Source organism: Dama dama, chromosome 11 (genome assembly GCF_033118175.1).
Source record: "Dama dama isolate Ldn47 chromosome 11, ASM3311817v1, whole genome shotgun sequence".
Lineage (NCBI taxonomy): Eukaryota > Metazoa > Chordata > Mammalia > Artiodactyla > Cervidae > Dama > Dama dama.
Window position 1 is genome coordinate 8004297 of NC_083691.1, and position 25485 is coordinate 8029781.

Here is a 25485-nt window from a genome sequence, read left to right on the forward strand (position 1 = left end):
TGGTGAAGGTGCATCTCAATGTGGAGGCAAGAATGAGGCCTCCAGGTGATGCTACATCCTCAGACCTCATTTGGGATGCAGAGATGAGGCCTCTCTTCTCCCTCTGAACATACTTCACTGGGGGGCTTTGCTTGCAAGGGATTGATTTAAAGGAATTAACACGAGGGACTCCCCTGGCAGTACAGTGATTAAGAATCGGTGCTTCCACTGGAGCGGGTCTGGGAACTTAGATCCCATATCCCCTGATGTTCAGTGAAAAAAAAAAAAAAAAAAGCAATTAACATGAGTCTAGCCCCAAACAATGTCCTCAGAGCATTCTTTGATCTCCAGGGAGGCAGCACAAGGTCACATACATTCCAAAAAATATCCACATCCTCCTCATGAAAAAGTCATCCAAACGGATCATAGCAAATTATTTTTTTAAAAGGAAAGTGAATCTTCACCCCCATGAACCCACTATACACATTTATTCTTTCCAAAAACCGGGATCATAATGTGCATGCAGTTTTGTAACCTGCTGAGTTCATGTCATACCATATGTGTTTAAATATCTTTTGAAGACATAATTTCTGAAGGCTATGTGCTATTCCTTAAGAGGCAGACACTATGATTTATTTAGCTATTCTCTAAAGTTGATTATTTCCTGGACCACTATTATAGATGTTTCTATGCACCTGGTGGCTTTTAAAAAGACTTGTTTCTGATTATTTTCTTGGGCTAGATTCCTACAAGTGGGGTTACCAGGTCAAGGGGCAGAACACGTTCAAGAGTCTTGATAGATAATTTGCAGATTACTTTCCAGAAAGATGAACCAACACAAGAAGCCAGTGCTGGCATCCCTATTTTCACCAACATGAGCATTAGTTTCAGGTCTATATATATATATTTTTCAACTGTGGTGTTGGAGAAGACCCCTGAGGGTCCCTTGGATGGCAAGGAGATCCAAACAGCCCATCCTAAAGGAAATCAGCCCTAAATATTCATTGGAAGGACTGATGCTGAAGCTGAAACTCCAATCCTTTGGCTACCTGATGAGAAGAACTGACTCATTTGAAAAGACCCTGATGCTGGGAAAGACTGAAGGCAGGAGGAGAAGGGGACAACAGAGGAAGAGATGGTTGGATGGCATCACCGACTCAATGGACACGAGTCTGAGTAAACTCTGGGGGTTGGTGATGGACAGGGAGGCCTGGCCATGCTGCAGTCCATGGAGTCCCAAAGAGTCAGACAGGACTGAGCAACTGAACTGAACTATATATATTTTTAATTTTGGCAATTTGCTAAGCTCGCCCTGTGAGAGATGCCAGTGCGAAACATTATGTAATAACACACACACATACACACCCGGGAGGGGGCACTCATTTTACAGAGGAAGAAACAGGCTTAGAGAGGACTCCCGCGTCTGCCAGGGTCGCTTAGCCAGGAGGCAGAGGAGCCCCAATTCAATGCTGGCTAGCGCCGAGATCTGCTTGGTTGGAAAAACGGGGGATCTCGATCCGTGTCCGAATCTGGGCAGATGTGATGCCGTCACACACTTCGCTGTTGCTTCCTGCCCTTCAGGTATAAAAAACCAGGCTCTGCTTCAAAGCCCGCAGCGCCCAGCCGCCCTTCCACCCGTAGGCGGGACATCCCCTTAGTCCCACCCACGTCCAGCCCAGTTGGCGCCTAAATCCAGGCCGAGTTTAGGCACCTGTGCGGCCGCCCCAGGGGCTGTAGTAGCGTGGGTCCGTAGCTTTAGGGCAGCGCTGGCCACGTGATTGCGATGACTGGTTGACCCTCGGGTCTCCGCTGGGCCGACCTCGGGCCCTTGCGCCACCGAGTGAGCTGCGCGGCACACAGTCGGCGCCGGATACAAAGCGAGCGCGTTGCCCTGGGCTGTTACAGCCGTGGTCCGCTTTGCGTTACGGAAAAGGGAAAAGGGATCGCTCCCGAGTAACCGCACACTGTTTGTGACCCAGTGTAGGGACCGAGGAGCGAGGCACCGGGACACCGGACAAAGGCAAAATTAAAGGGTCCTTGAGAGCAGGACGATGAGCGCCGTTTTTTAAATCTTTGAACTCTGCCCTCCTTCCCGGCTCCGCCGCCAAACCCGAGAAAATACGAAAAAACACTTTCAAACCGAGCCCCCACCCCCACCCCTCCCCGGCCCCACCACCTCTTCTAGGGCAAATTCTTGTGCCGGGGGCGTCCCCTCGCTGGGTCTCGGTCCCCGAATGTACAGCGGGCGGCTCCTCACCCCCTCCCACCCCCAGCCCCACGCGGGGCCCCCGGGATCGCGGGACAGTGGGGTCCTCGGGGAAGTCGGTTGGGGACGGTCCTCCTCAAAGCCCCCCGCCAAGTCCCTGCCAGACCCCCTTCTGGGAGACAGACGGACCTGGGGCTCAGAGCCGCCCCTTCCTGATGCGGAGGATGCGGAGCGGAGGGTCTGCTAGGTGCCCGGCGCCCGCTAGCAGCCGGGAACCACTCCCGCCGCCGGCCGCGTTGCCGGGTGAGCAGTCTCCCCCGACCCCCCCACCCCGCACCGCCGTCCCCGCAGCGTGACCTGGACCTCCCGTCCTCCAGGGGGCGCTGCCCGGGCCCGGCCCGCAGACCGACCTTCCGAGTGGACAGGCCGGGGCGGAGCCGTGGGGAGATACGGGGACCCACGAAGCCGCGAGCCGGAGCGGCCCGGCCCGGCCCGCCCCGCCCCGCCGGTGAGGGCTACGAGACGGCGGAGGGGGTGAGGGGAGGTGGCAGTGAGGTTACCCGGGCGGGGACGAAGTGCGCGGGTCGGGCACGGCTCGGGGGGACGGCCGAGGACCCAGGGGCCACTCGAATGGAGACTGCGGGCTTCGTGGGCAGGTGGGGACACCGCATTTGGATGTGATGCTGGATCTGTCCGTAGAGGAAGAGGCTGGTGGAATGTTGGGGGGGGGGGCGGTTAGAGTGGAAGGAAGCCTTCCTCCTACTTTGTTCGCGGAAGACAGTCAAAGGTTGCAGCGGGGTGGGGGTGGGGGTGGGGGTGAAGTTATTGACAGAACGCGCGCACCCGGGACGGGGTGGGAGCATCACAGGGGTGTGAGTGGCCGGGGGCTTGGCTTGTTCGGCAGGTGATTGGCCTAAAGAAAGGCCAAAGGGCGGGGTGGGAGGTGTATCAGTGTTAGGCGCCGCTCCTGGAGGGACCGGAGCGGAGAGAGTGGAGAGACGGAGGGCGGGATTGGGTGTTGGGAGGAGGAACTGTTGGGAAGATTTGGAGGCAGTTGGCGGGAGGGTGGTTAAACCTCGAGGCTGGTGGGATTGGAGGGGTATTGAAGGGACGGAGCGCACGCGTGGCGCGCTCTGGGCCGGACCGGGAGAGTAGCCTTGAAGCTCAGTCGGCAGCGCGCGAGAGCCGCGGGCTGTTGCTGGGCGACCGGGATCCCTCCGGCCTGACTCCCTCCCTTCTCGCAGCCACCATGTTCAACCAGCAGCAGCCGCTCCAGCAGCTCCAGCAGCAGCAGCTTCAACAACAGCAGTTGCTGCAGCTCCAGCAGCTGCTCCAGCAGTCCCCACCGCAGGCCCCACTGCCCATGACCGTCAGCAGGTGAGCTCCTCACTGGAGGGCAGGGTGACTCTGGTCCGTGCCTTGGAGTCGCCCCCTTCCAGCCCTTTCGCCCAGGGGCAGTCCTGTCTGAGCCCTGGAGGTCATCAGTTCCCACCCCAAGGGGATCCTCTGCGGTAGAGAGGGGAAGAGAAGGGAGGGGAGTGGGGTCAGAGAAGAGGGAGGGTCTGCCTCTCCCCATAACCCTTTGACCCCCGCTCTCAACACACAGGGGGCTCCCCCCGCAGCAGCCACAGCAGCAGCTCCTGACTCTCCAGGGGACCAGCCCCACCTCCCTCCTCAACGGCTCTGTGCTGCAAAGAGCTTTGCTTCTGCAACAGTTACAAGGTATGGCTGCAGGCGCACTGAGTCTCATCCAAGCCGCACAGCGACTCTGAGAGGGGGCTACTGTCAATATCCCAGTTTATAGATGAGGACACTGAGGCTCGGGGAGGTGGAAGTCCCTAGGTTGCTCAGCTGAATGCAGGTCTGTCTGATCACAGAGGTGGGCCCTTGGCTGTGGTGCTAGCTCTGCGGGCACTACTCAGCAGATATTTTGCTGACACGGAGAGATTTGATGATATAATGGATGGAAAGATCTATTTTGACCACCCTCCTTTGCATCCTGTTTGACAGATGAGGACACTGAGGTCCAGAGAAGGGAAGTCATTTGCCCTGGGTCACACAGCATCAGCAGTAGCTGAGCTAGATGGAGGCCTGGGCCTCCTGACCCCTGGATCTCTGAGTGGGTGTCTCTAGCCCTCTGCATTAAGCCTGTGCCCTCACCTGGGTTTCTCCACATGGAGAGCAGTCTTTCAGCTTTTCTTTCCATGATGCTGCTCCCAATACTTCAGCCACTCTGGGAGGAGGCAGGGGTCTAGAGACATGGAGCCAGCTCTTCTTCAGACCTAGCCCCTCCCACAGGGTAGCTGTGACATGCCGACTGGTCCTTCAGGGCTGAGCACTGTGCTGAACCCCGTACAAATCCAGTTTCTTGACTCTGCTGACAACCCTAAGGGGAGAAACACTCATGGCCCCATTTTACAGATGAAGAAACTGAGGCCTAGGTGTTCATTAGAGGTCTTACTACAGAGCTTTGTTCTGAGACCCCAGGCTATCCTGACTCCCAGCAGGGTATGCAGCCAGATCAGAAGATGTGATGTTGTCACTCTTCAGCCCTCGCATGGCCACATGGGTGTGGACGATCCTGGGAGCGGGCTTATAAATTATAGAGGGATGGATAGAGGGATAAGACCACATACAGGAACCCACAATGTTTACATACTTTTTTTCACTCTTTTCTTTCTCATTTTATAAGTCATGCTCTTCAAAGAAGAGCGAAAGAAATATTTTAAAAAGAGGACAAGAAAATCCAAACCATATGTAGACTCACTTCTAGAGAAAAAGAACACCCATTAAAGTGTTGGTATATTTCCTCCCATTTTTTTTTTTTTTAGGCACAGACTTGGGGATTTATATATGATTGTGATTACTGATATATATGAAAGGCTGTATTTTGTTTCTTTTGCACTGAGCAGAATGGCATGTTCATTTACCATATGATTTGACAGTCTCGATAAAGATTATTTTCAACAGCTGTTTAATATTCCCCTGGAGGTGTGCGCCCTTATGTCCTTAAACTTTCTCAGCTGTTTCCTTCTATCTCTTTTCTTTTTTTTCCTTTTCTTTCTCCTTTTTGCTGCTTTAGATAATGGGATGAATATCATGTTTGAGAATATTTTCTTAGAATGGATTCCCCAAAGTAGAATGACTGGGTCAGGGAGGATGGGTGTTTTATGGTTCTTGATAAGTATTGCCAAATTGCTTTCCCAAAGGACTGGACCAGTTTGCAATGCCACCAGCCATGTATGACAGTGCCGGTCTCACCATGCCCACGGCAACACTGGGTATTATGCTCTTTTCTAATATATATGTATATATACATCTAGTCTAATTTGCTTGGCAAAAAGGCTATATCACTAATGCTTTAGTTTACATTTCTTGGAGTGCTTTTAGTTTACATTTCTTAGTGTGCTTGAACATTTTATATGTGTCTGCTGAATGTTCGTAATTCATTTTGTGACTTGTCCATGTCCTTTGTCCATTTCTCTTTTAGAGTGTGCCATCTTTTATCTCACTGTTTAAGAGCTGCCTGGCGTTCTCTCTGCGCATATGTGTATATGTATTTAAGTTAATGTTCACAAAATGCTTAGTAAATACCAGACACACTTGTATATTTCACTGAATCCTCATAAAACATTGTGAGTCAAGCACTATTACTATTCCCATTTTACAGATGAGGGAACTGAGGCTAAGACAGGGAAGCTTATTTGCTCAGGGTCACAGAACTTGTACTGTAGAGCCTGCATTTGAACCATTTCTCCCAGTACATCTGACCCATACATGCCTGTAACCCCTGTGTTTCCCATCCCAGCACTGGGGTAAGGATTTAAACTGTCCTTTATTGGATCAGATACTTCCCCAGTGCTCTGAGTCAGATGAAGTGCCTGCCCTTAAGGAGTTCCCAAGGTGGTTAAGTGGTGGACAATGGGAAGCAGACAAGGAATTGTGCAGCTGGCCTGGAAACAGGGAAGCTGGGTTTCTGGGGACAGAGAGAGGGTCTGAGAAGCCCTCTCAAAGGAGAATCACCTAAAGGGAGGAATGAAGGATGGCTGGGATATGCAGAGGCAGAACAGTCCAAGCAGAAGGAAGAGCATGTGCAAAGGCCCAGAGGCAGGCAGAGCCAGGCTTGTTTGAGGCAGATCCATGCATGGGAGCATGTGGCTGGAGTACAGTGTGTGTGTGTGTGAGAGAGAGAACTGCAAGAGAGGGAGTTGAGGGGGCCAGGGCTGGACCTTGCAAAGTGAGGAATGGGCTTCCTTCCTGAGCATCAGGAAGCTATGGAAGGGTTCCGCAGGGGGAGGGGCAAAGTCAAAATGTGGTTTTTAGAAGGATCACAGTACAGAGACTGTGGCTGAAATTCACATGTGGGATGAAACGGCTTTGGAAGGAAGAGGGGCGATAGGAGTGGAGATCTGAAGGGGAGTCAGGCTAGACTGCGAAGAAGGGTAAGAGTCAGGGTTAAGAGAAATGGTGTTGGCTCACATGGGGGAGGGTAAAGAGAGAGGGGAGTCAAGAGGACCCCCAGAATCCTACCCGGGAGCCAGCGAGTGGACAGCAGTGCCACTCCCAGAGATCCTGGACAAGCCACCCCTTCACTTTGTGTCTGTTTTATCATCAGTAGAGAGGATAATAGTTACCCTGATGGTGGCTGGGTGGTGTGACTAAGGCTGTTTTTATAGCAAGTGCCCGGTCACCAAAAGACATTTCCTTTTTTTTTTAAGACATTTCCTTGTAAAAAAATATTTATTTATGTATTTGGCAGCACCAAGTCTTAGTTGTGGCCTGTGGGATCTAGTTCCCTGACCAGAGATCGAACACAGGCCCCCTGCATTGGGAACGTGGAGTCTTAGGCCTTGGACTTCCAGGGAGGTCCCCTAGGAGAGTTTTGATGACAGGTAGCTGGTGTTGGTAGGAGAGTTATCTTGTTATTCCAGGGATCAATCATCTTGCTGGTTCTCCCTTTGGGTCCTGTGCTGAATCTTTTATATACCTGAAAGTGTACCCTAAAGCACGTCTAAGGGTGAGCGGAGTTTCTGGGGGTGCCCAAGCCACTGAGTAGGGAGGCATTTGAGGAGGGAAAAGGGCCCCTTCCCTCACAAGCTGGAGCAGAAAACCAGCCCGAAAGTCCCCTCCCACCAGTGCTTCAGGTGGGACTGGGCCTTTGGCTCTAATCTCTTCCCCTCTGGCTGCCCTTGGATGGGAAGGATCCCCTTTGAAGTTATCCGTGATGCCCCCATGATGCTTGGGGACACTGACCCCTGACCCTAACCTTTACCACCCGACCACAGTTGTAATCCCCCTTCTGCCCTCTTTTCACCCACAGGTAACCTCCGTGGCTACAACCTGGCAACCCCCAACCTGACACCCCCCAGCCTCACACCCCCACAGCTGGCCACCCCAAATCTCCAGCAATTCTTTCCTCAGGCCACTCGGCAGTCCCTGCTGGGCCCTCCTCCCGTCGGGGTCCCCATCAACCCCTCCCAGCTCAACCTTTCAGGGCGAACCCCTCAGAAACAGGCCCGGACCACCTCTGTGACCCCCAATCGCAAGGTGAGTGGTGTCTGGGTGCAGAGCAGGTGTGGATGGGAGAGGATATATCTGGGGACCCATCAGCAGTACCCCCTCCAGCTCACATTGGCCTTGGGGCTGATCATCGCCCTCTCTGTCCCTCAGTTTCCTTATCAATGAAATGATAGGGGGGAGAGTAGACTTGTCTAGTGTTTCTAAAGCTTTAAATATTTCTGAACCCCAAAGTGATTTTTGCTATATCCGAACACCACTCGAACTATTTATTCCCTTTTTATTTACAATTTCTATTATTTACTAATACTGTTTGCTAACAATTCTCTCTTTTTGAAAAGACTGAGGTGTAATTGACATATAACACTGTATTCATTGTAGGTATATTTTACCAACTTTCTTTAAATCATCACTGCCTGGTGGAAATTAAATGTGAGCCACATATGTAATTTAAAATTTTCTGGTAATCACAGTAACAAAGTAAAAAGAAACAGGTAAAATTAATTTTACTAACATATTGTATTTAACCTACTATATTAAAAATTATCATTTCAACATGTAATCAATATAAAAAATGAACAATGTATTTTATATTCTTTTGAGGGTTTTTTTAAAAAATACTAATTCTTTAAAATTGGTATATATTTTATGCTTACATCTCCACTCAGCTTGCCACAATTCCAGTGCTCGAAAGTCAGGCATATGTACCTACTAGTTACTGTTTGGGGTAGTATAGCTTTAAATGAACACTGCTTTTCTGTTACTTTTATTTAAAAAAGAAACAATCACTATCTGAAATTAAAAAAAAAAAAAAAAAGCAACACAGTAACAGTAACTCTGAATCAATCCCCAAGCATAGAAGTAAAAGAAAAGTGATTGGGGTAAAGCAATGTTGTAAAATCCTAAACTCTACCCTGTTGCCAGCTCACGTTTCTGAGCCTTTAATGAGCACTCCCTGATTTCAGTAGGAAGAACCAGAGAGGTTTTCAAAGGAAATAATATGCTCTCTATGTCTGTCCCGTCCCCGGATGTCCAGACAGCTCCTCACACACACCACACTCCTGAGAGCACCCCAATTGGGAGAGGGGGCAGCATCCACCTTTTCTGGCTCTGACGCCACCCACATCCAGAGGTGAGGCATTTCCCTCCAGAGAGGGGTCACAGCCTCTGACCTTCCAGTTGGGCCTGTCTTAACATGGTCCTGTCAACTGTTTCCCTCCTTGCCCCCATTTTACATATGGGAAGGCTGAGGCTCAAAGAGAAGGGTGGAGATTGTCCTGGGCTGCACAGCTGTCCAGGGAGACCCAGAGTCCGGCCCTCCTGACTCTCAGACCAGTGCCTGTGTCATGCAGGGTGAGAGCTGGGTAGTTTGCCAAGGTCGTGGAGCGCTGATGTGGTGCATGTTTCCACTCACCGCTGGTCCCTTGGGCTTAGTAGGAGGGAGGGAAGCAGCAGGTGGACCCCTGGGGCTCCCTGGGGTACCCTGGAGCCATTTGGAACTGTGTTCACTTAGCGGATGTCTGTTAATGCCCGGTGGAGGACTCTCTGGGGCAGAGAAGGCATCTGGCCCGGCTCTCCTGGAGATCCTGGGCTGGGGAGGAGGGTGGTAGTGATGATGAGACCTTAATATATATAATTCTCCAGTTGATGAACGATGATCGTGGGAAATGCTGCAAAAAGGAAGTCCAAGGCCCTGGGGAACCTGTACTATGGGTTAGGAGGGCTTCCTGCAAGAAATGCCTCTGAGGCTCTGGGAGAAGACCCAGGACTTTGGGGAGCCAGAGAGGCCAGTATGGACACAGAGAGGAGAGGGAGCATGAGAGCTGAGGCTGGAGGGACAGGCCTGAGGTAGGGGCCAGATTGTGCAGGGGCGTGGGGAGGGGAGTTAGTTTCAGGCTTGGGGGTAAGGAAGGAATAGTCCAGGGCTATGGAAAGTCATGGGAGGGTCTCAGCCTGAAAGAGACAAGAGACATGATCAGGTCTGCATTTGAGAAGGGTACCTCTGGCTGCTTCGTGAAGAGGGTGAGGAATCAGGGGGCAGCATCATGGACTGGAGAAAGTATTGCATCACCCAAACCTGCATTTACTTAACAGGCTGGCAGCTAGATGGAACCCCTGAATGTGATTCCCGGGGTGTTTAGGGTCTTCCCTTGGCAGCTCTGGGGCCAGGTTCCTTCATCCCCTGGAGCATACATGTTGGAGCTGCTCTTGGGCAAGGGCGTATTTACTGGGGTGGATGGCAAATATCAGAAATGGTTTCTGAAAAGAAGTAGGATTCTTCTTCTCAGACGATGCCTGTAGAGGACAAGTCAGACCCCCCAGAGGGGTCTGAAGAAGCCGCAGAGCCCCGAACAGACACACCTGAAGGTGAGGGAGAGAGGGAAGCTGCCGGCCCTTCGGAGGGACATGGGCTGGGGGGAGGTGGGTGCGGGGGGCAGTCATGGAGGCAGATCTGGGAGGCAGGGTTCTTGCAGGGGGTGGGGGGAGTTGTGAGCCCAGGCCCCACCTCCTGGAACTGGGAGTTCATACGTGCTCCACCTGGCGTGGCAGTCTCTCACCTGCCCTCCATCCCAGACCAAGAACCTCCCCAATGCCCAGATGACATCGCTAAGGAGAAACGCACTCCAGCACTTGAGCCTGAGTCTTGTGAAGCCTCTGAGCCGCCAGCTAAAAAGACAAAGAGGTAACTGAGGCTGAAAACCTGCCTGGTACCCAGGTGTTCTATACCCTCATTCCTGCAAAGGCAAAGGGTAGGGGGAGGTGGGGTGAGATCCTTCAAGGGAACAAGGCAAGGACCTTGGTTTCTGGCGTGGGGGGAGGTCAAACCTAATTTTGCATCTTACCTGGGAAGGCCCTTGGCCAAATGGACTCTGGCTTCTTCACTGTGGCTGGGCCACAGTGAGGTGAGGGGGCCAGTGTGGAGGGGTAAAAATGTGCGCCTGGAACCTCAGAGTGTGGCCAGAGGGTAGGCAGGCTTCCAGGGCCTTGAATACAAACTAGTAGGCTGTGGGAGGTGGGAGCAAGGGATCAGTTTGCTTAGGGGAAGCTGGGGCCCGGAGAGCCGAAGGGGCTTGCCCAGACCTCAGCTTGTACATGGCAGAGCCAGGACTGGAGCCTAGGTCAGGGCCTTTGTTGGGATCCTGTGGGGCCAGTTGGCAGACATGAATGTGATCTTCTGACCCTTTCCAGCTCAGAGGAGCCCGCAGAGAAGGGGCCCCCAGGGCAGCTGCAGGCAGAGGTCCAGCTGCAGACCCGGATGATGGCACCCAAGCAGACACAGACACCCGAGCTGCTGCCTGAGCCCCTGGAAGCCCGAGTGCAGCCACGATTTCAGCCCCGGGTCCTGCAGATCGCAGCCCAGGTGCAGCCACAGACCAAGCCTCAGACGCTCCCCGTAAATGTCCAGGTGCAGCCAAAGCTGCAGAAGCAGGCACAAACGCAGACCTCTCCAGAGCACTTAGCCCCGCAGCAGGTGCAGCGGCAGCCGCAGAAGGAGGTAGAGCCACGAAGACAGGCGCAGCCGCAGGCACAGCCGCAGCCCCCCAGGCACGTGCAGCCACTGCTACAGAAGCAGGCACAGACGCAGACATACCCAGAGGTCCAGACGGAAGCACAGCTGAGGCTCCAGCCGCCGGAGCAGCCACCCAAGCAACCCCCGGTGCGGTTACCGGTGCAGCCCCCGGAACCGACCCAGGGACGGCCTCAGACTCAGCCCCAGGCGTCGGTGCCAGCGTTGGAGAAAGCCCCAGTTCTGGTTTCCTCCACAGCGCCGGAAACTTTGCCTGACACAGTAGAAGCTGGAGCAGGTAAGTGAGCACTGACTCCCAGCTGGCCCGGTGATGGGACTTGCTCTGCTGGGACCCTGCTCCTCCCCCAGCCCTGTCCAGCCCTGACTGGGTGCTGCCTGGGACCGAGGGCTGGGCCTGGATCCAGGATTCCGGTCTATGTGCACTGGAGGCTTCAAGGTCCTGGCTGTGGGTGGAGAAAGTGACTCTCAGGCCTGCATCCCTCAGGGCCCAAGTGGGAGATGGGCCCTAGAAAATGGAGCACATCTGTCATTTCAGGCCCAGAGGAGGCCCCGCCAGAGCCAGTTGGCGCCCAGGTCAGTGTGGAGGAGAGCCAGGAGGAGTTGAATGGTGGCCTGGATGTGGCAGAATGTGAAAGAAGAGCAAGAGAGATGCTGGGGGTGGGTAGAGATGCTGATGAGGACCACACGGTGCGCCCGGTGGTGGGAGGGCCTCCTTCTGCCCCAGCCATCCCTCCCTACCCGGGACCCCCTTGTGTTTCCCCTCCTGTGAAATGTGACGGCAGCCCTCCTCGTGGGTTTGTGGGCAGACCAGATTGGGTTTGACAGTGTTCATCAGCTCTCATGTGGGCCTTTACGTGTCTTTGCTCTGACAATCTGGGGGCACTTTTGGTGATAAGGGTCCATTCCAGCTTGCTCACCCCAAAACTAGAGCTCTCAGAGCCCCCACATGGCTTACATTGCTCCAGCGGAGAGAGCGTGGTGTGGAAGCCTGCATCTGGGGCCTGGGGCCCAGTCCTGCCTTCCGCTCTGTGTGCTAAGTTGCTTCAGTCCTGTCCAACTCTTTGCGACCCTATGGACTGTAGCCCACCAGGCTCCTCTGTCCATGGGATTCTCCAGACAAGAATGCTGGAGTGGGTAGCCGTGTCTTCCTCCAGGGGATCTTCTCGATGCAGGGACTGAACCTGCGTCTCTTATGTCTCCTGCATTGGCAAGCGGGTTCTTTATCCCTGGCGCCACCTGGGGACCTTTATGGTATAACTGTGGCCAAGCCCCCTTCCCTTCTTTGCATCTGTCACAGAAGGCAGTGGGAACTGAGGGGGACCTGGGTTTTTGAATACTGACCAAGTGCTGCCTGGTTGAGCAAGCCTGGGTGATCACCTAGTGGCTCAGAGCCTCAGTTTTCCCGCCTGTAAAATGGGCTGTCAGGAGTGCTCCTAGAAGTTCAGCACAGGGCTGACCCACCATAAGCGCTCAGCTGGTGGTAGCTGTGTTCATGCTCCCCGTGCAGGTGTGGGGGGCCGGGGGCTCCCTGAAGGTCACCATCCTGCAGAGCAGTGACAGCCGGGCCTTTAGCACCGTACCCCTCACACCTGCGCCCCGGGCCGGCGACTCTACCTCTGCCACCCCTGCGGTGGCCAGCACACCCTCTAAGCAGGCCCTTCAGTTCTTCTGCTACATCTGCAAGGCCAGCTGCAGTAGCCAGCAGGTACGCTCCGGTGGGTGGGTGGGAGATCTCGTGGGTGGGTGGAGGGTTTGGGGTCTATATGTGATACCCAGCCTGCCTTTCCCAGGGCTGCCTCTGTGTTCACCTGGGCCCCCAAGCCCCACCTCCGGCAGCTGTACCTTTGTTCACAAAACATCTCTGGACCAGCCAAGGGGGCAGGATTTCAGAGTCGGGTGGACCTGGTGCAAATCAGCCCTGACCGGCTATGTGGGTTTTGGAAGGTGAATTCCACCTTCCAAACTGAGGCATTGGTGCCTCAGTTTCTGCATGCATCAGAAGAAACATTTAGAACCCACCTCTAGAAAAAGAAAAACTACCTCCCAGAGAGGTTCTGGGGATTCAACAACTTGACATTGAAGTCATGAGTCCCTGGGCTTGCCCAGAGAGAGTGCAGCCTTAATAACAGCATCACACTGGTATGATTACTGTCTCTATTGTTAGCGCCACCCCTCTGTGCCTGGCCTGAGCAGAGCCACGGGGACCTGGAATTTGATCAGACTGCTCTTCACCTCCGAGGTGCTCATGGTCTCCAGCAGGAGCAGAGGCTCTGGCTGGCGTGTGCTCACTCTGGGCCTCAGTTTACCATCTTTCTCTGGCCCATACAGGGTTGTAAGAGAAAGGTCCTCCCAGAGGCGGTGGGGTGGCCAGGAAGCCCAGTTTGGAGGCCTCCTCTAGCCCCAGTGTTCGGGGGCTCACTGCTCACACCCCTTTCTCGCTCCCACCTGCTGCAGGACTTCCAGGAGCACATGTCGGGAGCCCAGCACCAGCAGCGGCTCGGCGAGATCCAGCACATGAGCCAAGCCTACCTGCTTTCCCTGCTGCCCGTGCCCCGGGATGTCCTGGAGAGAGAGGACGAGTGAGTGGGGGGTCCCAGAGGCTCTGGACGGGGCAGGGGAGGTGGTCTCACAAGCCAGCCTAGGCGGAGGGGGGCCCCTGATCTACCATCCACAAGGTCTTAAGGGATTATGATTGCCCTCTCCCAAATACTTCTTCACTGTGTGGCCTTGGCCCTCAGTTTTCCTTATCTGTAAAATGGCCTGGCGAGTGGTGTACGGCAGGAACTCATGAACTAGACAGCCTCTCTGTTTTTAAAGAAAATTTTTATTTATTTATTTTTGGCTGTGCTAGGTCTTTGTTACTGCGTGCAGGCTTTCTCTAATTGCAGCAAGTGGGGCTACTCTCTAGTTGTGGAGTACAGGCTTCTCGTTGCGGTGGCTTCTCAAGCTTTGCAGAGCACAGATTTCCTAGAGCATGCCAGCTTCAGTAGTTGTGGCTCATGGACTTGGTTGCCCCATGGCATGTGGGATCTTAGTTCCTGGATCAGAGATTGAATCTGCGTCCCCTGCATTGCCAGGCAGATTCTTAACCCCTGGGCCAGCAGGGAAGCCCCTAGACGGTCTCTTAAGGCTCCATCCAGGCAGGAACAGTGTGACCCCCTATGTGGGAGGGAATTGAGTTGTGGCACAGACCCCCCACTCCCCTGGCATATGTGCTGCCTCCAACCACAGGGCCTGATGGTCAGGCAGGACATGCTCATCTAATGGCCTGAGATTAGAACTTCCCTGGGTTTCCTCCTTTCTTGGTCATGGGGGCTTGGTCCATTAGAAATGTCAGCCCTCCAGAGCCTGGGACTGGCTCTTGGGATGCTCAGTGGGCAACCACTGAGGCCTGCAGGAGCCGGGAGGCGTCAGCAGTGAGAGAAACAGGACGACATTGGCTCAGTCCACTCTAGGGGACACGGGCTCTGTCTCACCAAGCAGCTACCGCTCAGCTCCAGATTTCCTGGTTTCTCAGAAGCATCTAGAAACCGATTTGTATGTGATTCTCCCAATTTCATAATGTTAACAGCTAGTTCAGAATTAAAACCAGAACAGCAGACCTGGTGGTCCAGTGGGTAAGATTTCACCTCCCAATGCAGAGGGTGTGGGCTCGATCTCTGGTTGGAGAACTAAGATCCTATGTGCCTTGTGGCCAAAAAACCAAAACATAGAACAGAAGAAGTATTGTAACAAATTTAACCAAGACTTTAGAAATGATCCATATCCGCCCCCCCCAAAAAAAAAGTCTTAAAAAAATAAGAAATGAGTCCTGTGGAGGCCAAATCAGATCCTTTCCCTGGTCAGATAGGCTCTGAGTCACTGGTCAGGGGCTCTGCCATGAGGATTTACAGAGAGTCACAGTTTGCAGCTCCCTGGGTGGGGTGAGGAGACAGGAAGGGCCCTTGGGTGGCCTCTGCTTGCATTCCCTGAGTGATGGGGAGCTCTCTTCAAAGGCTGTGTCTCTGTTAGCTGGTTCTCAGTTCGAGAGGAATTTCCCTGTGGCTTTGTAGGATGGTCTCCACCCTTAAGCCTCCCCTGGCTTGCTGACCTAGGAGTTAGACTTGGGCCAAATTAGCATAAAGCCAGGAGAAAGGTGACTCACAGAGATGTTCCTTGCAGAGTTCATGCAATGGTGAAAAAATTTACTTGGAAATGATATAAAATATCCCAAACTAGGGACTTAGATCTGTTCTTCCACTTGGTGGAAGAACTAATAATATATAGGGCAACGGCAGGGAATTGCTGACAATGTGGAAACATATGCATGATGCAATGTCAGGACCAAACAGGATCCAAAATTGCATTTGCAGAATGAGTTTGACTATATAAAAATAGATCTTGCGACAGAATGCAGGGCAGTAGCCCAAGCTGTAAACAAGCTTCAGGTGGAGAAGATTCGCCACACTGCGTCCTTACACTGCTGGATCCTGACTCAGCCCCACCCAGAATGCGGCAGTCCTTGTCTTTGGGCTGTCTGTCCTTCCCTCACAGTCAGGAGCTCTGGACTGATCCCCTGCCAAACCCCAGGGATGCTGGGGTGAGGTCCTGGCCTCCCAGAGCTCACAGTCCAGTGAGGGCAGAGAAGGAATCAGATCCTCCCAATCCATTGTGGACAATGCTATGGCAGTTGCACTTTGGGGGTCCCAGAGCGGGGCCTGACTTACTGGCATGGAGACAGGTCCTGGAATTGGGGAAGGGTTCAGACAAGCTCTGGGAAAGGCAGGGCGTCCAAACTGGAGGATAAAGAGGAGTTCTCAAGGCCAGGTATTTTCCGCTCTGTCACCTGTCCTGGTGGCCTCCTGGTGTCCCCAGTGCTTCTAAATCTCATCCCTCCCCCCAAGTTTTCTCTCTTATACTTAAGCATTCTTCTAGACGAACCCTAGAATCCATTTGTTAAGTTTCCAAAAAAAAACCGATTCTGTTGGACTCGCATCCATTTATGGAGCGTCCGGAAGAGCGGCTGTCTCTCCAACAAGAATGGGGCGTCACGCTGTGCTTGTTTTGATTGTCATCAGGGAGCCTCCCCCCAGGCGCTGGTGCCACACCTGCCAGCTCTACTACGTGGGGGACCTGATCCAGCACCGCAGGACGCAGGACCACAAGGTACGGGCCCAGCGCTGGCTGCAAAGGCACCCCAGGTGTGGTCTCCAAGCCCGGGGCTGGGGAGGAGGGAGCCCAGGTTGGAAGTGGAAAGTGAACGTCAGTCTTTGTCCCTGCATGGCTGTAGCTCGTGATGAATCAGTCATGTTTCCTCTCTGGGCTTCAGGTTCCCCATCTGTCCAGTGTGGGCAAGGCACCATCTCACCCTGCATTCAGCCTCGGGGCTCATGGGGTCCTCTGGCACCTGCCCTCTCTGTCTTCTGACTGTCCTGTCTCTCTGTTACCATCCACCATCCCATCTTGTGTTTGCCTGTGTTCTGTGGAGCACAGTCTGCTGATTGCAGAGTGGCTTAACTCTAGCCCTAACCCTGACACTGGAGGTAGCACACCTGAGGCCTGCAGGTGGGAGGTGGCGTCTCGCTGGGCCCTGCCCAGCTGCACCTGGGGATGCTTCCCCCCCCCCCCCAATGCCCATTGGGCCCGCCTTCCATTCCTCAGCTCGCCAAACAATCCCTGCGACCTTTCTGCACCATTTGCAATCGCTACTTCAAGACCCCCCGCAAGTTTGTGGAGCATGTGAAGTCCCAAGGCCATAAGGACAAAGCCAAGGAGGTAACCCCAGCTCCCTCAGAGGACAGGGGCCCAGAGCACTACGGAGCCTTGGCCAAGGCCACACAGCAAGTTGAGGTGTATTCCCGTCCAAATTCACAGCAGGGCCAGAGGGACTGGAGTTCTCTGGGGTGTGAGGTGGTTGGGGTGTCACATTGTGGCTGCCCAGAGCTGACCTGAGCCCTTACCCACCCCGGGAAGCTGAAGACGCTGGAGAAGGATATAGCCGGCCAAGACGAGGACCATTTCATCACGGTGGACGCTGTGGGCTGCTTTGAGGGCGATGAAGAAGAGGAGGAGGATGACGAGGAGGAAGAAGAGATCGAGGCTGAGGAGGAATTCTGCAAGCAGGTGCTTAGGGAGAGGGGGCGTGGAAAGGAGGCTGGAGGCTGGACTCCCAGACCAGGAGAGACCTTCCCCCACCTCCCAGGGGCCAGGAGACACTGTGCTGGCATTTGCAAGCACAAAGACATGCCACAATCTAGTATTATTAGGAACTATCTTCAATATGACAACGTGTAAATATGCATCATGACGATGGTAGGGTGGCAGGTGAAATATGCAAGGTCTTGAAAGCCTGCCTGAAATTTTTTCTTGTGTTGTGGAAGAGAAAGGCATCCTAGGCCAAGAGAATAGCATCACAGAGACATGGAGAGGGGAGCTACGTGGTCCATACAGGAAAGTCGGTGAAAGGTGATGATGGTGATGATGATGGTGGCGAGAGCAGTCAACTTTTTTTTAACAAAGTACTTATTATCAAGCTCTTTACAGAGAAAGCTTGCCAGATTGCCTGATTTTTAAAATAATCTTATTTATTTATTAATTTTTGCCTGTTCTGGGTCTGCATTCCTGCACAGGCTTTGTCTAGTTGTGGCGAGCGGGGGCTACTCTCTAGTTGGGTGCGCAGGTGTCTCATTGTAGTGGCTTCTCTTGTTGCAGAGCACAGGCTCTAGAGCGCTAGGGCTTCAGTAATTGTGGCTCACGGGCTTAGCTGCTCCTCGGCATGTGGGATCTTCCTGGACCAGGGATCAAACCCATGTCTCCTGCATTGGCAGGTGGATTCTTTATCGCTGAGCCGCTAGGGAAGCTCTCAACACTTTTCCTTTTTCTGCCATGCCACATGGCTTGTGGGATCTCAGTTCCCTGACCAAGGATTGAACCTGAGCCATGGCAGTGAATACCTGGAATTCCAACCACTAGGGTACCAGGGAACTCCCGAAGTCAACATTTGTTGAGCACTTACTATATGCTAGGCATGTAACCAGGCACTTTCCTGGCAGAGTCTCACCCATATGGATGCGAGGAAGTGAGACTCCACAGCCTGTGCTTAGAATAAATCAGCTCTGCTGTCTCCCATGAGTGAAGAGCTGGAGGAGCTTTTCAGTTTAACAGGTGTTTCCGGAGCACCTGTTCTGGGCCAGTCCCTGGTCCTGGATACCAGGAATACTGGGGACCAAGGCCTGGCCCCTGTCCTCATATAGCTTGCCAGTCACAGTCCAGGGCAGTGAGGGGGCAGCCAAAGAGGGCATGCACAGGGGGGCTGTGGATGGATGGTTGCATGCGTGGCCTCCAGCCCTAAACAAATTGGGGGTGATGCCAGCTTTGCTGCTCAGAAGTCAATAGTGGCATGACCCTGGGCAAGCCCGTTGGTTTCTCTAAACCTCTGTTTTCTCTGCTTAGAAGTAATAGTCCCAGCTCAGACTATAAGGAAGGGCCACAGCCTTGGGGGTGGTCATCATTTTTAGAGGCCGCATTTGTTTGCCTGGTAAGTGGTCGAGGGCACTTCCAGGCATGGCCTTGTCCAGAAGGGGCTCATGTCGAGCAGGTGATCACTTGAAACCCACCCCCCCCCAAGACTGTGGTCTCTGCAGCCTCTGGGAGCTGGTGGAGGCTCATGGTAAAGGCTAACCAGGGCTTGGGGTTCACCAGGGTTCACTACCCTACTCCTGCATCAACCAGCTGGGTGACCCTGGGCAAGTGAGTTAATGAGCCTGGGCCTTAGTTTCCTCACATGTGAGATGGGTGAACCATAGAAAGTTGTTACGAGGATTCAGTGAAATGCCACGTGTGATGTGTTGGGCATGGATTATGGCCACTGTGGGAACAGGAGGGCTTCCCGGAGGAGGGGACGGACTGAGCCGCACCTGGAAAGTATAGATCGGGGAGGCCACTCTGGGGCACAGGACCAGCATGGGCAAAGGCTTAGAGGATGCCACCCGCAACCTCCTCCTGGAAATCCAGGGGCTGGCATTGAAGAGTATGGGTGGGTTCCAGGCCCTGCCTGTGTTTAGGAGGAGACTAAGGGAAGCCAGAACCAACCGGGGCCCACATTGGTGTGTTTCCAGATGAGATCCAGAGACATATCCGTAGAGGAGTGGAAAGGCTCGGAGACCTACAGCCCGAACACCGCATACGGTAAGACCCCAGCCCTGACCCCACCTGCAGGAGCTATGGGCCTCGGGTCCCGGTCACAGCGTCCTGGCCAGGCAGCCTGTCCTGGTCTCTTTCCCCACCTGGAGGCTATTAGGGGAGGACAGGCCCATAGGTGGGGCGGGGAGGCACCAGGCTGGCGTGGGGATGTAAACGCTTAGACCCTACTGTCCTTCAGGGGTGGACTTCCTGGTGCCCGTGATGGGCTACGTCTGCCGCATCTGCCACAAGTTCTACCACAGCAACTCGGGGGCGCAGCTCTCCCACTGCAAGTCCTTGGCCCACTTCGAGAACCTGCAGGTGAGTCCGGCCTCCTGCCCCGCTCCGCCCTGCCCAGGGGGGTCAGACTCCGCCCAAGCTGACGGGAACAGCCAATGGCCACCTCCTTCCTAGGCTTGGCCTCAGCCCCTGGGCACAGCCCCCAACGAGAGGCTCTACCCACAAAGGGAATCCGAGCCAGGTTGGGGCCAAGGTCTTTTTGCAATTGTTCTGGAGTGGGTGTTGCTGAGGACTGGAGGATTAGCACTAGAGGTCCGGCCCAGAGAGGTGAGCAAGTCACACAGGGTCACATAGCATGTCCGACAGTCTCAGCGGGGCCGGGGAAGCAGCCTGTGGCCAGGGGCACACCAGGTGGGGAGGAAGCCCGGACCTCACCCGCACTCTCTGTGTCCAGAAGTACAAGAAGGCCAAGAAACCCAGCCCCACCACCAGGCCCGTGAGCCGCCGGTGTGCCATCAACGCCCGGAATGCCCTGACTGCTCTGTTCACCTCCGGTGGCCGTGCGCCCAGCCAGCCCAGCACCCAGGACACAGCCAAAACCCCCAGCAAGGTGACGTCCACACCCCCTCGGCCCCCACTGCCCCGGCGCTCCAGACGCCTCAGAACCTGACGGAGGGAGCACCCCATGCCTGCCCCATCTCGGTCCCGATCGGCTATGCTTTTTAGGAGTCTGTGTGGAGACTTTGATATGGTTGGTATTTTTACTGAAAATCCAATAAAGGAAGGTAGTTTGGCCTGTAGTCTATAGTCTCCACCAGCACTTCTGTCTGCATGGAAAGGGGAAGGGGGGCCCCCAGCCAGTTCTCAGCTGGCGCCCAGCCTCTGCAGATAGTGAGGAGGCACAAGTGGAAAGCTGAAGACAGGGTCCCTCACCAAGGACTCTGGGATTATGAGGTATTTCACCTCCTGAGCCTCAGTTTTCCTCTTAAGCATGTACCCAGGCTAGGAAAATACTACCTTCAAGTAAGATCTCATTTAATCTTCACAGTGTCCCCAGGAGGTAAGTCTTGTTGTTATACCCAATTTACAGACGAAGAAACTGAGGCCTAGCAAAGTCCAGTACCTGCAGAAGGTCATACATCTAGTGACAGGCCAGGATTTGACCCCAAGCCTGAGCTCTGGACGCCCATCCTGGCCTCTCTCTAGCTGGACCTTACCAAAGTTGGTGCAGGAGCTGGGGGGTCCTCACTGCTCAGGCCCTCTGGCTCCAAGTTCATATTCATTAGCAGAGGCCCCACCCTTCTTGTCAGGAGACCTTATGATGAATCATCAGTGAGTGGAGCCCTGGCTGAGCAAGCTTTTTAGTTCTACTTCCCCATCTGGAAGGACCCTTAGAGACAGACAACCAGACCAGCCCTGTGATTGGCCAGATGGGGAGACTGAGGACCAAGACTGAGGATCAAGAGCTGGAGGGCAGAACCCAAGGCTACACAGCATATCTTGGTCTTGGTTGTCTTGCAGAAAGGTCCTAGAGCCCAGAGAAGCTGAGCACATCACCCAGGGTCACACAGCATGGCTGATGCTGTCTCAGCTGGTCTGGGGGAGCAACCTCTGGCCAGGAGCATATCCAGTGGGGAGGAAGCCCTGACCTCACCTGTACCTCTGTGCCCAGAAATACAAGAAGGCCAAGAACCCCAGCCCCACCACCAGGCTTGTGAACCACCAGCGTGTGATCAATGCCTCCACTGCCCTGTTCACCTCTGGCGGCCACTGGGGTCCTCATCCCAGGATACAGAAGAGAGAGAAGGCACAGTGGTGTTGGAGACCCGTTTAATGTGGACACTCAAGGCCTGGGCAGAGTGGGGAGCGTCCAGGAGTTGGGCAGGCAGGCATGCTGGGTGAGCCGCTGGCCTACACCTGGCTCCAGGAGGGGATGCTGGGAGGTGGGGGCTGGCCCAGGCGCACCAAGGGAAGTACCAGAAAGGTGGCCTAGGCAGGCAGAACCCCCAGGAGATCTGTCGGCCAGCCCTTAAGAAGGTATCTAAGCCAGGTGGTGAGTGTTCAGGCCAGAGCCTGGCCCAGCGAGTCAGGGCTGGGGCCTGGCTGGGGGCCCCAGAGCCTAGGGGTTGGCATCACTAGGGGTCTCCCCGAGCTGCTGCTGGAACTCAAGGCGAGTCTGCCGGTTGGATTCAAGCAGTTCCTGGAGGCGGGCATGGAGGTGGTCATTCTTCTCCTCCAGGTGGTCCAGACAGGAGTTGATCTGGTCCAACATGGAGTTGATGGCAGCGTATTCTGGAAGGAAGGGGAAAGACAGTTAAGGTCCCATATCTCCTCAGGGCTCACAGGCGCCCTCCCCACCACCACCATTGTCTGCCAGCCTATTTCAAAAAGGGCTTCGGGCAAGTCCCTACTCCTCACTGTCATCATCTGGAAAATGGGTGTATATCAGAAGAAGAAAGGCATTGGAGAAATGGCTTAGTATGCCATCTTTTTCTAGGGTTAGGGTGGTCATAGGGAGGTCAGGCAGACAGTGTCCAGCCTGGGAAGTCCTGCCAGGTGCCAAGTCTCTCTACTTCCTGCATCAACTGCCTAGAGGCCAGAGCCCATGCGCCTGAGTCAGGCAATCCAGGCCTCTGTCCCCAGGCAGACCCTACTCTCTAGCCCTGCCTGGCTCCCCTGCCCTCAGAATAAGGTTCCTGGCAGACTCCCAGGTCCTGCTCCCTCCTCTTACCCCTCTCCCCTGCCTCCTCCCTTCTTCTCTCACACCTGCCTTTGCCCACCTCAGGCCCCTTGAACCTGCTGTGGTCTCTGCCTGGAGTGTGCCGTGTCCTCCTCTGTCTTGCTTCCCTCCTCTTCTCCTGGAGGAGCCCCACCCATCCTTCAAGTGTAGCGCGGATGGCGCCCCAGCCTGGGTCAGGCCTCTATTCCTGACCCCCTTGCTCTCACAGCTCCATGGCCTTCATCTCCGGCTTGACTGCTGTGATTGTGTGCCGGTCTGTCTCTCCCACCAGACTGTGGTGAGTGCTCTGCGAGAGGGGTCCTGTGTCCACTGCTGTTTCCCCAGTACCCTCACTGTCACACAGTGAGCATTTGTTGAATGAATGGATGAATGAATGGAGCCTGACTTTCCAGCCTTCTGCCTTTTCTCAACTGACCCTGCCACCCTGAATGCTTCAACCACAACAGCCATTCAAGGACCAGTTCCAAATGCCTCTTCTTCCAAGAAGCCTTCCCTGGTCTCCATCAGAAACCATCACTCTCTCCTCCACTGACACTTCTGACCTGCCTCTCTCAGCAACACAGTGTCTCTTAGGACCCAAGGTCTGGGCCTGTGCCCACTGCGGGACCCAGTTCTGAGCCAGCCCATGACTCAGATACACTCAGCTGCCAGCTTGGGACAAAGGGGAAGTGGCTGGCGGTGTGTGGGAATGGCCAGCGTCAAAAAAGTGTGTCTGGGATAAGGGTGCAAAGGTTTCTGCCTTCTGGGGGAAGGGTACCCATTGCTCAGAGCTGTCCTAACCCACAGAGGACAGAGTCCTGGAAAGCGTCTGTTGGATCTTAGAGTCCAACTCCCTTGTGGTATAAATGGGGAAACTGAGGTCCAAGAAGGAAGAGACCTGCCTAGGGTCCTGCAGCTGGTTGGTGGTGCTAGGGGAGCAGGGGCACTTGGGTTTCAGTCCCAGTTCCGCTCCATCCCAGCAAGTTACTGCACTTTTCTGGGAAAAGGGGACAAAAAGTAGGTTATTGTGAGACATCAAATACCATATATCAAGAATTCAGGGTCTGGCCACAGCAAGCACTTAGTAGATGGTCACTATTAGCAACATTTCATATTCTGGTCAAGAGACCCAAGTGGGGAGGAGGCTGGGGGAGGCGGGTGTCTCCACTCCTGGGGCTGGGCTTTGTCTGAGTCAAGTGTCAAGGGTACCTCTCAGTACCAAGTCTTTGCCTTCCGTTGAGGACACCCTCTTCCTTTATGTCCTAAGTCCTGTCAATCTACCAACTTCCACTCAACATGACTCCTGGGAGGTCCTTCCAGATGCCCCCATCACAGCTCCCAGCACCTCACCTGGCTGCTCTTCACCAGCAGTGCCCAGGGGGAACTGGGCAGCCCACTGCTTACCCCATTCACTCTACCTCTTTGTTAATAAAAATGCAGATCTTGAGTGAGGAAGTGTTCTAAAACTATTGTGGTCTTGATGGATGGGTGCACAACTCTGTGAATATCCTAAAACCCACTGAATTGTACAATTTAAATAAGTCAATTGTATAGTTTGTGAATTATTGCTCAATAAAGCTGTTACCCAAAACAGCCAAAAGCAGAGTCTATACTTAGCCCGCATTTACTAAGTCCTGACCTCTAAGTTAATACACTAATCTTTATTACACTAAAGGGACTAACCATTTACAGAACACTTGCATGCTTGGAGCCTACTATTCATTCGTTTTCTCATTTAATCCTTGTACATCTCAGTGTGGGTGGACACTAAGCCATTATTCTTATTTTACAGATGGGGAAACTGAGTCTCCAGAAGGTGATAAGGGAGCTATCTTTCTCTCTCCTTATCCAGCCTCCTACCTCCCCCACCCGTTCCCCCTCGCAGTGCTGTGCAGGCAACAGGATGCTGGGTAAGCAAGTCACACTCGCCAGGACTCCAGACCACTACCAGCAAAGGTGGCTGGGGATGCTGACTCAGCAGGGTGGCACGCCCACCAAGATAGCCCCTTGTGCTAACCCCGGAGGGTCCACACCCAGCCTCGCCCCCTTAGGAGTCCCCATCTCCACAGGGGCTGAAAGAGGTGGCTGAAGCAGGTCCTAATCCACCGCCACCCCAAAAGCGAGTGATCCCTGAAGCGGCCTCAGTTTCCTCATCTGTAAAACAGGCTCGACTGACCACAGTTCTCCAGGGCTGCGGTTTCCAGGGGCCAGCTCGCAGGTGCTCGCCCCCAATTCCAGAAAAGCGCTTGCAGCTCCGGACCCTCCCTGGGGCGGGGGATGGGAGGGCTCTGCAGTTTCTTTCCGGCCCCTATTCCTCCTCCCAGGAGGGCACCCCCGAGAAAGCAAACGTCGCTTCAGCAGCTCCCCCTACCCTACCCCACCCCACCCCACCCCACCCCGAGTCACCTGCTTCTCCGAAGCCCTCTTCCTCGCCTTCCGCGCCCGCCTCCACCGGCGTGCCCAGGTCCCCGTTGGGGCCCGACATTGCGGGCTCGGGCGCCGCAAGGGCCACGGGATGATGGAACGCGGCGACTGTCTCGCCGACTGCCGGCGCGGGGCGGAAGGTGGAGGCGGTGAATGAAACTCCGAGCCGGAAGGGTGGAACACCGCGGTGGAAAGCGCCCGGGCGGCCGGGACCCGCCCCTAAGGCGGAGCCCGGAGGCTGGAGCTCCGCCTCCACTGTGCCCTGCCTCCAAAACCCCGCCCCCGGCCGACCGCAAGGCTCCGCCCCACAGAGCCCCGCCCACACCCTGCCTCACAGTCGAGCTCCGCCCACTTTGGCCGGTTTCCCCAGGCCCGCCCCTCTCCTGGCGGCCAAGTTGGACCATCCAGGGCGACCCCCAGGAGAAACTTAGGCAGTGGAGGCTCTGCCTTCACCTCGGGCGAGCGACCTGGCACGAGGGCAGGGCAACTGGAACCCTACTCTTCCCTAGCTAGCCGGCGCCTCCCCATGGGCGAAATCTGAGACGCGTTTCTAAGGCCCCAATGTGTAGAGCCTACAATTTTTGCAGTAGTCATGTATGGATGTGAGAGTTGGACCATAAAGAAGGCTGAGCGCCGAAGAAGATGCTTTCGAACTGTGGTGTTGGAGAAGACTTGAGAGTCCCTTGGACAGCAAGGAGATCAAACCAGTCA

At 54.5% G+C, this 25485-nt stretch overlaps 2 protein-coding genes across 10 annotated transcripts; one reads left to right on the forward strand and one right to left on the reverse strand.

Moving 5' to 3' along the window:
* Window positions 1-2638: 2638 nt before the first annotated feature.
* Window positions 2639-21451, forward strand: CIZ1 (CDKN1A interacting zinc finger protein 1). 9 transcript variants are annotated; one of them, XM_061154546.1, is made up of 18 exons: window positions 2702-2841; window positions 3430-3562; window positions 3792-3907; window positions 5395-5466; window positions 7506-7732; window positions 9976-10069; window positions 10253-10385; window positions 10892-11508; window positions 11767-11888; window positions 12739-12936; window positions 13686-13810; window positions 16289-16376; window positions 16872-16985; window positions 17184-17333; window positions 19328-19397; window positions 19591-19712; window positions 20086-20241; window positions 21153-21451. In XM_061154546.1, exons 2-18 carry the CDS (start codon window positions 3435-3437, stop codon window positions 21177-21179), a joined length of 2559 nt encoding a protein of 852 aa, XP_061010529.1. In that variant the 5' UTR covers window positions 2702-2841; window positions 3430-3434; the 3' UTR covers window positions 21180-21451. The 9 variants fall into 9 exon arrangements, with proteins under 9 accessions (XP_061010526.1, XP_061010529.1, XP_061010525.1 ...); XM_061154543.1 differs by lacking the exons at window positions 2702-2841; window positions 21153-21451 and adding an exon at window positions 2639-2693 and having other exon boundaries at window positions 20086-20431; XM_061154542.1 differs by lacking the exon at window positions 21153-21451 and having other exon boundaries at window positions 20086-20431.
* On the reverse strand, window positions 21445-24969 carry BBLN (bublin coiled coil protein). Its single transcript, XM_061154552.1, has 2 exons — window positions 24757-24969; window positions 21445-21923 (listed from the first exon to the last, which is right to left on the reverse strand). The coding sequence occupies exons 1-2, from the start codon at window positions 24833-24835 to the stop codon at window positions 21751-21753; spliced, it is 252 nt and encodes an 83-aa protein (XP_061010535.1). The 5' UTR covers window positions 24836-24969; the 3' UTR covers window positions 21445-21750.
* Between the last annotated feature and the right edge of the window lie 516 nt (window positions 24970-25485).

Excerpts from the sequence above, each read along its gene's own strand:
- CIZ1 (XM_061154543.1), top strand. The coding sequence starts at position 3,435 with ATGTTCAACCAGCAGCAGCCGCTCCAGCAGCTCCAGCAGCAGCAGCTT. Across the intron at positions 7,733-9,975 it reads CTGTGACCCCCAATCGCAAG|GATTCTTCTTCTCAGACGAT; the intron begins GTGAGTGGTGTC and ends GAAAAGAAGTAG. Across the intron at positions 10,386-10,891 it reads CCAGCTAAAAAGACAAAGAG|CTCAGAGGAGCCCGCAGAGA; the intron begins GTAACTGAGGCT and ends GACCCTTTCCAG.
- BBLN (XM_061154552.1), bottom strand. The coding sequence starts at position 24,835 with ATGTCGGGCCCCAACGGGGACCTGGGCACGCCGGTGGAGGCGGGCGCG. Across the intron at positions 21,924-24,756 it reads AGAGGGCTTCGGAGAAGCAG|AATACGCTGCCATCAACTCC; the intron begins GTGACTCGGGGT and ends CCTTCCTTCCAG.